At 31.1% G+C, this 15,000-nt stretch overlaps 1 protein-coding gene across 2 annotated transcripts in view; it reads left to right on the plus strand.

Moving 5' to 3' along the window:
- Positions 1-22: 22 nt before the first annotated feature.
- The window catches only part of LOC145256466 (carbonic anhydrase-related protein 10-like), a 696,397-nt gene continuing 681,419 nt past the window's right edge, over positions 23-15,000 (plus strand). The window contains exon 1 of one of the 2 annotated variants that reach the window (XM_080115400.1): positions 23-443. In XM_080115400.1, coding sequence (XP_079971526.1) covers positions 365-443 — 79 coding nt within the window. In that variant the 5' untranslated portion in view covers positions 23-364. The remainder of the gene's footprint in view (positions 444-15,000) is intronic. The other variant, XM_080115401.1, reaches the window with a different exon arrangement.

Consider the following 15,000-nt stretch of genomic DNA (forward strand, 5'->3'; position numbering starts at 1 on the left):
ATGAAATAAATACAGAACCTCAGAAAGAATCACTACGATTAATTATACAGTGGGTCGTCAGTTCGTTTTGTAAACTCGCTGTTTTATTTTATTTATTTATTTTTTCTCTTAACGGAATATTTTCGGATATCTACCATTTTCCGTTTTGCGGAAAAGAGGAACAGAAAAAAGAAAAGACAAAAAAAAAAGGAAAGCCAAAGAACAAGTTCACACAACACATGTTTTTTTTTAAATAAATATTTTTTAAAAATACGTCCTTCCACACCCCTTCACCCCTCCAAAAAAACAACCCCCCCCACTAAAACAAAACACTTTCTGGAAAATTTTTGTGCATTCTTTGATTAAAAAAACAACGCCTGACAAAATGATTTGTGATTTACAAGTAGGACGTAAACACGTGTCCATTTGGATGATAGCGGCTATTATCATTATTATTGCTCCAGGTAAGTGCTTTCTCTGTCTATTTATCGACCCATTATATATGTACAAAATGTATGTATGTATGTATGTATGTATGTAGATAGGTAGGTAGTTAGGTGTGTATGTATGTATGTATGTATGTATGTATGTATGTATTGTGTGTGTATGTATGTATGTATGTATGTAGATAGGTAGGTAGTTAGTTAGGTATGTATGTATGTATTGTGTGTGTATGTATGTATGTATGTATGTATGTAGGTAGGTAGGTAGCTAGGTAGTTAGGTATGTATGTATGTATGTATATATGTATGTATTATGTATGTATGTAGGTGTGTATCTATGTATTGTGTATGTATGTATTATGCATGTATGTATTATGCATCTATGTATTATGTGTGCATGTATTATGTATGTACAAAATGTGTGTATGTATTATGTATGTGTGTATTAAGTATATTATGTATGTACGTATTATGTATGTATTATGTATGTATTATGTATATATGTACGTATGTATGTAGGTATGTATGTATGTATTATCTCGGCATTGTGCATGTACTATGTATGTATGTATGTATGTATATATATATGTATGTATGGCTGTATAATGTATGTATTATGTATGTATTATGTATGTATGCATTATGTATGTATGTATTATGTATGTATTGTGCATGTATTATGTAATTATGTATGTATGTATGTATTATTTATGTCTGTATTATGTATGTATGTATGTATGCATGTATGTACGTATGTATGTATGTATATATGTATATATTATGTATGTATGTATGCATTATGTATGTATGTATTATGTATATAGGTAGGCATGTGGCTATATATAAGAAAATTCCGTGGAAACAGATAGATGTTAAAAATAATTTCAACACAGGAAAAAAAAAGAGAAAAATTAAACACGCTAAAGATTGACCGGTTTCATTCGAAAATATTTTTCGAGGACGTACGGATCCTAACAAGATCGATATTTATCTGGATTTTTGTTTTGTATGCCTTTTTCTATGTGTTAATCCTTCATATATATATATATATATGTGTGTGTGTGTGTGTGTGTGTGTGTGTGTGTGTGTGTGTGTGTGTGTGTGTGTGTACTATATACTTATCTGGTTTTGCTGCTATTGTTTGCGCGCGTAATATAATATACTTTCTTGTGCTAATCCTCTATATAAACACATATATTTGGTGTGTGTATACATTTTATATTTTTTACTTAAGCGTTTATATGTCGCTATACATTTATGAGCATGTTTCGGTCAGCAATTAGATACCTCTTAAGGTGATATTGCTTATACAAAACTGAAGCTCCTAATCAGATTACTTACTTCACTTTTGTTTAAGCAATGTCGCCTGAAGAGGTCTCTACTTACTAGTAACTGGCTGACCGAAACATGCTCATGAATGTGTAGCGACATATGAATGCTTATGCAAAACAAATAAAGTACGTGTGCAGGATGAAACGATAAAATTGCCACCCTAGAAAAGACTACGCTACACATTCATTCGTAACAGACTAATTTTTTGTATAAGGTGTTTCACCTGAAGAGGTCTCTAGTTACTTGTAACTGAGTAACTGACTGACTGAAACATGCTCATGAATGTGTGGCGACATATACATGCTTATGTAAAACAAATAAAAAGTACTTCTTGCAAATCTTTCGTATAGAACATCTTGCATTAACCTCGTTAAAACTTTATTGATTGCTTCACTCCTGGAAAATATTAACTTGGAATATATATATATATATATATATATATATATATATATATATATATATATATATATATATATATATATATATAAATTCAGTTAAGATAATATAAGCCATCGTTACCGTCGGTTTACAACGTGATAATAGGGAACAGTTTTAGGTTCCAATATATAGCTCTCTTCTACCGAGAGTTCTGGTTACAGACAGATAACTCGGCTGAGGAGAGCTTGATATTGAGACTTAAAACGGTCCCCTATTATCAGGTTTGAAACCGACGGTACCGATGACTTATCTTATCTAAACTTCTGAAAATAATATAAACATTATTTGAATTTTTTCCTTATAAGAGAGCACTGTTGGAATTCTTTTTTTCACAAAAACATAACTAAGTGTATATATATATATATATATATATATATATATATATATATATATATGGCAGTTAAGCTATACAGAATATTCCGCTAGGATTCATCAGGCATCTCTCTCTCTCTCTCTCTCTCTCTCTCACACACACACACACACACACACACATACAAATACACATACTGTCTCTTTCTTACTCGCACGCTTATGCATAAGCCTGATGAATCCTAGCGTGGATGAAACGCGGAATATTCTGTGTAGCTTAATTGCCATCTATATTTTATAGCTTGCACCTAGCTCTACGTATGTATTGAGCACTGTTGAAGTAAATACTTTGTAAGTTTACGCATAAGTTTATACTTTCGTATATTAAGTTATGTGATTAAATGAAATAGTCATATATATATATATGTGTGTGTGTGTGTGTGTGTGTGTGTGTGTGTGTGTGTGTGTGTATGTGTGTGTGCGCGTGTGTGTGTATTATACTTTTTTATTGCCTTTTCACTCCAAACAAGGCACAGAGCCACTTTGATGTTGGGGGCTACACCCTGGGAATTTTCAGGTATCCTATGTAGGGAGTTGAGCAACAAGACGCATGTTTTAATTATACTTAAACTTCTGCATGTCAGTACAGTCAGGGAAACGGGAACCCTGAAGGGAATTTCAAAGTCTAGCTGTCCTGGAGAAGAAACTATTAGAGTAGAAGGCTTTCTTACATCTCGCGATCTCTACTGAGATTTTGCTGCTTATCGGGTTTATCGGTGGTATTTACGCCAAGGGCGTACAAGGGCTTGTAGTTCGTCGGAGCATCTACCATTAAAGTACGTGTAATCAGGCAGAGGGATGTAACATTTTGTCGATGGGACAGCGGTTGAAGATTAGCCGATACTGCGGAACCTATAAGGTTGGCGATTCACTTTTGAGCCCTGTCTTAGTAGGAGAGACTAGTAGCAGATGGACCGGATCTGTTTTCGCTTCTATTGTTTCCAAACAATAGAAGTAAACAACTGCGAGGCTGAATATAAACAAAGAAATGAAAAAAAAAATGAGCATTTCCTCCTTTTCGATATTGTACGCGAATTTAACTATATATGCACTTATCGACCTAATTTTCAATAGCTTTTAACAAGTTTAAATCACTTTTTCGAGCATTGCAATTTTCCAAGTTTTCAATTTTTATGCTAACAATTATATAGCAACTCACTTTTATTTTGTTGGTTATTTCCACCGGAAAAAAAACTCTATGTAATAAGGAAATACTCTATGTTATATTGAAATTGCCTCTGTGCGTGAGGTTGTGTGTGTATATTTCCCTTCCAAACTGCTCTGTCAATTTTCAGTCTACAGGCTCGAGATTTGACATAAGGGATATTGGGATTTGGGAAAAAAATTTAATCGGTATTTGGTCAGAAATTTGGCTGTCAAGGGATCAAAGTTCAACGATTTTACCTTTGAAAACTCTACCAAACTCCTCCACCAATTTCGGGTCTAAACAATTGAAATTTTAGATATAGGTTACTTGGACATGGATCAAACGATTTGATTTGATTTGAGCCCAAAACAATAAATGGTAAGGAATCAAAAAGGAGCTCTGAAGGCTCTACCAAATTACTCAGCCAATTTTTAGTCTAACTATTTGAAATTTTATATAAAATATATTCAGACATAGGGAAAGATTTTAAATTGGGTTTTGGCCGTACATTTGGCGTCCAAGGGGTCAAAGCTCAAAAGATTTTACCTTTGCGGTCTCTATCAAACTATTCAACCAATTTTTAGTCTAAACATTTGAAATTTTACATCAAGAATATTCAGACATGCAGCAAGCATCTGGCTTTAAACGAAAATTTGGCTGCGAAGAGGTCAAAGTTGAATGAGTTGTCCTTTGCAAACTCTACCAAATGCATCCGGTAATTTTGGGTCTAAGCACTTAAAATTTTAGATGTAGGTTACCTGGACATGAGACAAAGTTTTTTATGTGTGTACATATGCACATAAAGTTATGAACAGTACATAGGGCCCGCGCAAAGCCGAACTGAACTGCTAGTATATATATATATATATATATATATATATATATATATATATATATATATATATATCCCTACTCGTTGAAATTTCCAATTTGGTAGCTGGAACGTATTAATTCATGCACACTCAGGCTTTGTTAAAACATGCAGTTAGAGAAGGAAACGCTGATGTAAAAACTTGCGGTCTACAGTACAATCTGTCCTGTGGCAGTCATCTACACTGGCAAAGGTTAACAGTAATGCAAAAAAAGTGTGGTTGGTTCTACACCAAGCTTTCACACTTATCAGATATATATATATATATATATATATATATATATATATATATATATATATATATATATATATATACTAGCAAAAGTATCTGTCGTTGACTGGGTTCAAAAACAGCCTACAGAAAATGGACTCTGATTTAGGAAAGTATGATAGGTTATCAAAAGGAAGGGTTGTAAAGAGATAGCTTCGAATATAGGGGTATCAAAAACACAGCAAAATATGATGAAAGTAAAAATAAAATAGATAAAACCCATAATTTATTATACCATACCTATTCACACTGAAACACTTATCACAATATTCTGTGGATCTATATTAAAAAAACCTTGTTAAACTTTGTGACATATTTCCATTCTATGGAGGTTAGGCGCGAACGAACACTCCCATAATTTTATTATACCATATTTCTTCAAACTGAAACATAATTATCAAAGTATACTTAAGCAGATAGATATGAAAAGTCTTTATTAAAGTTTGTGACTATTTCCATTCCATGGAGGCCAGGCGCGAACGCAGACCGCACAATTTTATTATACCATCCCTATTTAACTTAAAACATACTGTTTATAGTAGAGAAAGCTTTGTGTAGAACCAACACCACTTTTGGAAACCACTGCTAAGCTCAGTCGGTGCAATGGCTACCCCAAGACAGAGCAGGAAGAATGCTATTAGTTTTACAAAAGATTTACTTTTCTTAAATGCATGTAAACGAAGACTGGGGTAATCTCTTCTTCTTGTTTAAACCTGCCCACAGATGTCCCGACATATATATATATATATATATGTGTGTGTGTGTGTGTGTGTGTGTGTGTGTGTGTGTGTTTTACTTTTTATTACCGTTTTAACTGTTTGGTTACATATGTTTACGATCTAAACACGGTCCAACATCCGAAACATATGTAACCAAACAGATAAAACGGTAATAAAAAAAATAAAACACATATTTGCTCTGCAATAGTATTGAGCACTCTCTTCAGGTTTTTACTAATTACCAGTTTTATCATATATGTATATATATATATATATATGTGTGGGTGTGTGTGTGTGTGTGTGTGTTTTGTGCGTGCGCGTATGTGTGTTTATTTTTATACTTTGCATGTTCTTACATCATTTCAAATGAAGAACTCATGCTAAAGTATTATAATTTACACGCCACACACACACACACACACACACACACACATATATATGTATATATATGTATATATACACATATATATATATGTATATATATGTATATATATACATATATATACATATATATATATATGCGTGTGTGTGGCGTGTATATATATATATATATATATATATATATATATATATATTAGTGATGTGACGATTCCAACAAATTTCCCCGATTCCCATTCAGTTATCAATTCTGCTGTAAATCTCATATTCCTTTAAAATTATTAATTCCGCTTCTTCTAAAACGTCTGTATAGTTGTTTTTCGTTTCTTTTTATTTTTTTTTTTTGTTGATGGGTATTGCCATAAAACTCATGTAATATGTGCATATATTTTCGCAAACTTAAAGAAAATAAATGTATGTCAGAATACATAGATTTTACTTATACGTCTCGTTCGAAATCAATATAACATCATCATTTTATTAATATAACCAATGGAGAATTAGGTCAAAAACACAACACGTAGAAAAGAATCGTTCCTGGTATCGGAAATTAGGCACATTTTTCCCATTCCGATTAATCGTCTCAACATTAATAAACACACGCTCGCGCGTGCGCGCGCGCGCACACACACACATAGTTTTGGAAGTTTCTTTATAACTAGGTGAATTTATCTGAATAGTTTGATTTAAATAAACAAATAATGGTATCTATTTTCTTATAGGGATCACCAGTTGTTTACTATTAAACACTGTTTCGGGAATTAAATATATATATATATATATATATATATATATATATATATATATATATATATATATACTAGCAGACCGCCCTGAATTACCCGGTCGTAAAACATGCTTTCATATAATAGTTTTGATTAAAGCAGATTTCATCTTTATTATAATGTTATATTGGACTTAATACATAGTAATGATTTAAGAAGTTAAAAATATGCCTCGTGTGCCTCCACTGAGAATCGAAACCAAAATCTTTAGCTTACGATTTACTTTTTCCTTTGATATTAATCCCTGAGCTATGAAGACATGTTTGCCGCGTGGCTAAAAATTATAAAATATATGAACCAATAGCTATTACGTTACGCATGCATATTCGTAATCCCGTCGCCTGACCTTCACCTGGCAAATTCCATTCTTTTTAAAATTTTCAAACCTTTGTACCGATGTTCCCCGGCGAAACCCCATATACATACCCTATATATTAATTTTCATGTCTGTAGAGGAAAAACTGACAGAGGAGTTTGGTGGTTAAATTTTTTTTAAACAAATATGCATACACATACATAAATATATATAGAAAGAGCTTTGTGTTTACTATAACCTTTTTACGCAAATATTACGCAAGTATAAATCATGTAGAATATCTGCATGAATATAATTACACGTAATAGTTAAGTAAAGATGATCATCCCATAAGAAACCCGAAACCAGAACTAATAGGGAATGAATTAAAATAAAGCAAACTAGCTAGATCTTTTACAGATGATTGCAATTCCACGACCCATATATAACAAAGTTGTATTTTCTTTTTAAATAAGTAGAAAAAAAGGTTTAAATATGAATAGCACAAAAAAGATTATATATATATATATATATATATATATATATATATATATATATATATATATATATATATATATATATATATATATATTAAGCTTCCCCCTCTTTGGATTGAGCACTGTCATAAATAATCTCACCCGCTACTTAATTGGCTGAAAAATGTTTATAAACAAGTGGTTAGAGCACTGTAAGGTGGTGGAAAAATGACATTTGGCGAGATAATTTACGAGCGCCGCAGCGCCGCACCCGTGGGCCGATCGGTAGAACTGCGGACTGTTAACACGATGGTTCTAAGTTCAATCCTAGGCGTGGGAGAGGTGCTAGTCTAGCGGCACTGATGAGTTGTGATACAACGAAACAGAACTGTATGCCGATTACTATATATATATATATATATATATATATATATATATAGAGAGAGAGAGAGAGATGGATACATAGATATTGATTATTTACAGCTCCTTTACGTAAAGGTTGTTTTGAAAACCTCGTCAACATTAAAATTAGCATTATTATTATTATTATTATTATTGTGATCTGTAAATTGATAATTCATTATTTTTTTAAAGTATTTCTATTTTTGTCAATATCGATCTATCGCGTTTCCTTGCTGGTGTAACTATCTATCTATCAATCTATTATATGTAATGAATTTTGCTGTAAGTATGTGTGCGTGAGTTCATTTTATTTGGACTCCTAAACGGCTGGTCCGATTTTTATGAAGCTTCACAAAAAGGTACATAATATAGCTGGCAGCGTTCTTAGATAGGTTTTGTATGGAAATGTCTTCGATAAGTATCAAACATAGATAATCGAAATAATCCGATAAAAGAAGGAAGAAGAGATTTTTTTTTTATCATAGTTAACACCTTACACAGCCTAAATTCATAAATGCCTTTGACAAGTTTTATCACGACACAGGCAGAAAGGCCGGACATATAAAATTAATAATAGGTTATTAATATAGCAGGGGCGCGTTCAAAATTAAGTACATTGTGTGGAGCACAATTAAATCATGATATTTGAATTTTTCAGTTTAAGATTAAATTAAAACCGTTGAAATTTATCAAATCATCACAGGATTTTCTACAGTGCAACTAGAGCAAGTCAATCAATCGATTTGATTTAAAAATGGGCGATTTCATAGATTTCGATGACGATAAAAATATAAGAGTGTGAAGATTTCGTTGGTCATTATTCAATCTCGCGTAAAGCCGGATCCCCCTACTAGTTTATATATATATATATATATATATATATATATATATATATATATATATATATATATATATATATAAAGCTGACTTTGTGCGTGTGTGTGTGTATGTGTGTGTGTGTGTGTCCGGTCACGAATAGGCTCCTATATGGTTGACTATTTTAAAAAACCGATTACATATAATGATAGAAGATGTATCGAGACACAGGAATGGGTATGTTTGATCTGGCAGAACGAGGGTCATTAAAATTGTGGGGTCTGCGTTCGCGCCTGGTCCACAAGGTATGGAAATAAAAAAGTTTGTTTAAAGTTTACAAGTGTTTTTGATATATATGTACATAATAAAAATACTTTCATAATTATGTTTTAACTTAAATAGGGAGGGTATAATAAAATTGTGGGGTCTGCGTTCGCGCCTGGCCTCCATAGAATGGAAATAGGCACAAACTTTAATAAAGACTTTTCATATCTATCTGCGTAAGTATACTTTGATACTTATTTTTCAGTTTGAAGAAATATGGTATAATAAAATTATGGGAGTGTTCGTTCGCGCCTGACCTCCATGGAATGGAAATATGTCACAAAGTTTAACAAGGTTTTTTAATATAGATCCACAGAATATTGTGATAAGTTTTTCAGTGTGAACAGGTATGGTATAATAAATTATGGAGTTTATCTATCTTATTTTTACTTTCATCATATTTTGCTTTGGTTTTGATACCCCCAAATTTGAAACTATCTCTTTACAACCCTTCCTTTTCATAACCTATCATACTTTCCTAAATCAGAGTCTATTTTCTGTAGGCTGTCAGTTTTTGAACCTAGTCAACGACGGGTACTTTTGCTAGTATATATATATATATATATATATATATATATATATATATATATATATATATATATATATATATAATGCAGTAATATAATAACATCTATATGCACACATATTTAAAAGTTGGATTTGTGACTGATGATTGTATACGCATGAAAAACTAGTGGCTATAAGTAGAAAAATTGTTAATATGTAATTTAAATATATATATATATATATATATATATATATATATATATATATATATATAGTAATTTATAAAATATATATGGCGATTAAGCTACACTGAATATTCGGCGTTTCATCCACTCTAGGACTCCTCAGACTTATGCGCATAAGCCTGAAGAATCCTAGAGTGGATGAAACGCAGAATATTCAGGGTAGCTTAATCGCCATATATATTTTATAAATTACTAACTAGCTCTACCTACGTATTGAGCACTTTTGAAGTAAATACTTAAAGTTTACGCATAAATTTATACTTTCGTATATTAATTTTATATGAGTAAATGAAGTATAGTTATATATATATATATATATATATATATATAGAGAGAGAGAGAGAGAGAGAGAGAGAGAGAAAGAGAGAGGGAGAGAGAGAGAGAAATAAAAAGGAACGAACCGTATTATGTGTTCATCAACATTTCGTCTTTATGTTGAAACTTCCTCTGGATTAATGTATAAATAAATAAAGATGAAACGTTGATGAACGCATAATACGGTTTGTTCCTTTTTATTTCTCTATTTTGTCGCAATACTACTTCCATTATTTTCATCATGTATATATATATATATATATATATATATACACACACACACACACACATATATATATACAAATTAATAACAAAAGTATATATTCCAAATTTCATGATGTTAACCATTGTACAATTTATTTCTTAAATTCCCTTGGCATTTACAATTCTTGACAGTAACTATTTCGTAGCACAAAATTAATCAGTTAATTATTATGTCAATCAATGAATCTAATTTGCCATTAATTCATCAGAAGAAATTACAACTATTACTCCATCAAAAGGAAATAAAATGCATTTGAGCATAAATACAAGTCTGGAAATTGGAAGAGAATTTGAAATTACCTGATGTTTAGCTTACATGATGCCATTTTGTGCTACGAAACAGCTATTGTCTTAGAAATGAAGAAATAAATTTGGAATATTGACTTTTGTCTAAGCTAATCATATTGAGCTTCTTAAATTTAGCATTTGTATGTAGAAAAAGTGAAATATAATTAAAAACAAAATCCTATTTCCACAGAAATATATATATATATATATATATATATATATATATATATATATATATATATATAAATATATATATATATTCACAGAAATATATATATATATATTTCCACAGAAATGTATATACATACATACAAACACACATATATATATATAAATATATATATATATGTATGTATATATATATATATATATATATATATATATATATATATATATATATATATATATACAGTGTTTCAAAAGAAGCTGACGGATTTTAAATTTAATTAACTTAACTTAATATTTAAGTTATGCTTATCAATTTTCGTATGTAGGTAAAGAAGTCTCTTATTTATTTTATGAGATGTAGTAAGATATCATAGTCTTCATTTTGTAATTGTATTTAGACAACTTAATCTTGGGTATGTTTTTCACAAGGTCTAATTTTAGTTATGAAAAATGATGTTACTCAAGTGTCCACCATTTTGATTTTCACACGCTTGTGCCCTCTTAATGTTTCAGGGAATATGGCCCTAATTTCCTCCTCTATATTGTTTTTAAGGGCTCATGTTGTGGCTAGTTTTATTGCTTTGGGAGTAGGAGAATTTCTTGCGTTGAAGTTTCGTCGAAATTCTCTTTTAGTTTCTGATATTAGCTCATTCAACCGAAATACGATTCTACTATAAATATCCGCTCCTGGGTAGTGTAACGACTCATAATGACCTTGGAACGGTTACTCTAGACGATTTGAAAAAATAAAAGAAAAGAAAAATATAAAAAATTAAAAAAGTTATGAATGTTTTTTTAACACATCAGCTTCTTTTGGGACACCATGCATATGTGTGCGTGTGTGTACATATTTCTTCTCTGAATGAATAACTGTAGTCTATTAAGCAATTTTTTTAAACGTATTGTTCGCGTAGTTGACAAGCTTATACTAGTGAACCCGTGTCATGGCGTTGCCCGGTAAATATATTATTGAAGGAAATTGTCGTCGACTAAGGTTTAACTTATAGATTAAAAACTGTTTATTGTTAATTGACATGAATGCATTATGCAAATGAAAAACCAGAAGTTTAGTGCATTTTAGATAACTATCTAAACACGCGTGAGACAAGAAATAAACAACAATTGTTACCAATGCAAGAAATTTTACTATTCTACCTACTTGAATAAGTTTTTTTTTGTGTGAATCTTGACTTATTTGAAGTGTTTATTGACTTTAAAAAAACTTGTGTTGACTCTGTTAAGTGAGAAAAAAAGCTCTCGGTAGTTATCCACACTTTAAACTCGAAAAACGCTCAAAAATTGAAAATTAATTAAAATACTCGTACGCTATCATATTTTTCCCGCGATTCGTAACATCTATTGCATCTTTTTTATTGGCTATTAAAAATGGCGGAAGTTTGATTCTGAAACCGTTTCCTTATTAAAAAACATAAGCATGACATAAAAAACAAAAACATACCCCCTATATATAATATATATATATATATATATATATATATATATATATATATATATATATATATATATATATAACTCATTTATAATACAAATTGGATTAATAAATAAATAATATACTAGGGGCGTGCAATAAGTAATGCCTCTGACCCACTTCCCATAGGAGTAGAGCAACGAAACTGGGCACAGTTATTAGTCTTTCTCTACATAGGAACCATCCAGAGTTATGCATTTCTCCCATTGTTTGATGCAGCTCTGGAGACCATTTTTGTAGAATACCCCAGGTTGATCCTCCAACCACGACGTGACTTCAGAAATCAAGGATGCATCGTCTGGGAAACGCTTTCCTTTCAAAAACAACTTCATGGCTGGGAAGAGGTGAAAGTCAGAGGGTGCAAGTTCAGCAGAGTAAGGAGGATGGGAGATGCTTTCATAACCATATAATAATAAAATAACAATAAAACTAGAAAATTTTATTATTTATCAATATAATACAAAAAGTCATTTAATATAACTAGGTTTGATAAAGGGAAATAACTCATTTAAATATAAAAGTGAATTATAGATTTTTAATTTTTTAAAACAAATTGCAATAAACTATTAACAGGGAAATCTTATCGAAAAATTAAGAAAAGTTAATGGAAATTAATAAAATTCCAATAAAAGAATTATAATTTATGTAATAAAAAATCTAATCAAAATAAGAATAAAAATGAATTATATTTCACATCTAGCTTCCAAATCTTTTTTATATTTATTTTATTTGCCCGTATTTTTCTTTTTACTCTTTTCTTTTTACTCTTTTATATATATATTTCGGTTTACTCTTGAATATTTGTCCTATTTTTTAATATTAGTTTATCGTTTTAAACATATTATCCTATTTTTTTCAATCTCTTTTCAAATCCGAATAAACCAGTTTTATTCATATATGCATGCTGTATAATTCTGGCCATATTTCTCTTCTGGTAAGAATTATTTAGCTCCGAAATGCCATTGTGTAAAGAAAATTCTTTTTTATTTTTCTCTTTTACTTTTCCTAATTTTGCTGATGATATAATAAATATATACATATAAATTTTATTCCGCATCTTTCGTTTAATATCTTTGTTTGTTCCTTTTAATAGCGTTGAGTTTTTCGTCTTTTTTTTTTTTTGATAATTTTTGCTTTCTTAAAGATAGATTCTTTGATAATATAATTCTATATAATATATACATATAATTATGCACACTTATATATCCGTACATATATAAATGTATATACACCCTGCCGCTTTCTCTCTGTCTCTCTCACTCTGTCCCTGTCTTTCTCTCTCTCTCTCTCTCTCCGTGTGTGTATATATATATATGTATATATATATATATATATATATATATATATATATATATATATTTGTAGTCATCTACATACAGTCCTGTTTCGTTGTATCAGAACTCATCAGTGCAGCTAGACTAGCATATCTTCCTAGCCAAGGATTGAACCTAGAACCGTCGTGTTGACAGTCGGCAGTTCTCCCACTCCCACTCGACCATGAAGGCGACGCCCGTAAATAACTCGTCGGAATGCCTATTTAAATGGACACCCGCCACCACTTTTATAGTGCTCAAATCGCCTGTTTGTCTGACGAAAGGCTGTTCTTGTAAAAATTTTCAAACAACATAATGTTTGAACTTGTCCGAATAGTCTTGAAACAAGTGTAACTAACGATGAAATACACTATTTGTTGCTTTCAATCCATTCTTTGAAACATTATACGAATGCTAAATTAGGAAATATGATAATTTTGTAGCTTACAGTTTGAGTCATCATTTTTGTGCTTAAAACTTATTGGTATATAAAGGATTACAAGTGTATTTAAGAGGTGTTATAACTGCACAAGCGGAAAACACCAACCTATAAACTCAAATGTAGATTCTTTTATAAGACAGGGGCGTATTCGAAATCTTAAAGCATAACTGGGAGATAATAACCGAGTTTTTTTTTTACGTTTAACTAATTCATGTAATTATAAAAAATAATTTCATAAAATCGACAGTTGGTTCTTTGATATGACAGGAGTGCGTTCGAAATTAATGTTTCTGTTTAGAGCGCAACTGAATCATGATACTTGACTTTTGCATTTTAAACTTTAAGTGAAGCCAATATTTACAGATGATTTTATAAAATCCACAGTAAATTCTCTACAGTGCAATGTAAACTACTATGCATTGAGGACTAAGTAACTGTGGGGAGGCATGCAATGCTTCCTCCTGGTAATCTGCAGGAGTGCGTTCCCCATCTTGAGAAGGCAAGCAATCGATTTTATTAAAAAAAACAAACAAAAAAAACAGGCGATTTCAACGATTACTATGACAATAAAAGTATGGGGATGGGTGCATTTTTGTCTATCCTCGTTTAATCCTGGGCAACACTAGATCTCCCTGCTAGTAATAATGCTTGTTTTTTTTTTTTTACTTTGCATGTTTAGCAGGTTCTTAAAGAAAATTTTACAGCAACTGTTCATCCGAGCATAAATACTAGCCCGGCAGCCAGCAATTAACACCATCACCGGGTTCTTACTGGACAGAAAGGCAACAGGGAATTCTATGTTGAGTTTTTAAGGGAGTTTATGAAAGGATTCCGTCAGAAAAGGCGTGTACTCTTCAAATCAGGTCAGTGGTATTTTCACCAGGAAAATGCACTAGTCGAAAACTCCATTTCTGTCACAGACTA

Source organism: Euprymna scolopes, chromosome 32, assembly GCF_053919585.1.
Source record: "Euprymna scolopes isolate OS-2025 chromosome 32, ASM5391958v1, whole genome shotgun sequence".
NCBI classification, from domain to species: domain Eukaryota; kingdom Metazoa; phylum Mollusca; class Cephalopoda; order Sepiida; family Sepiolidae; genus Euprymna; species Euprymna scolopes.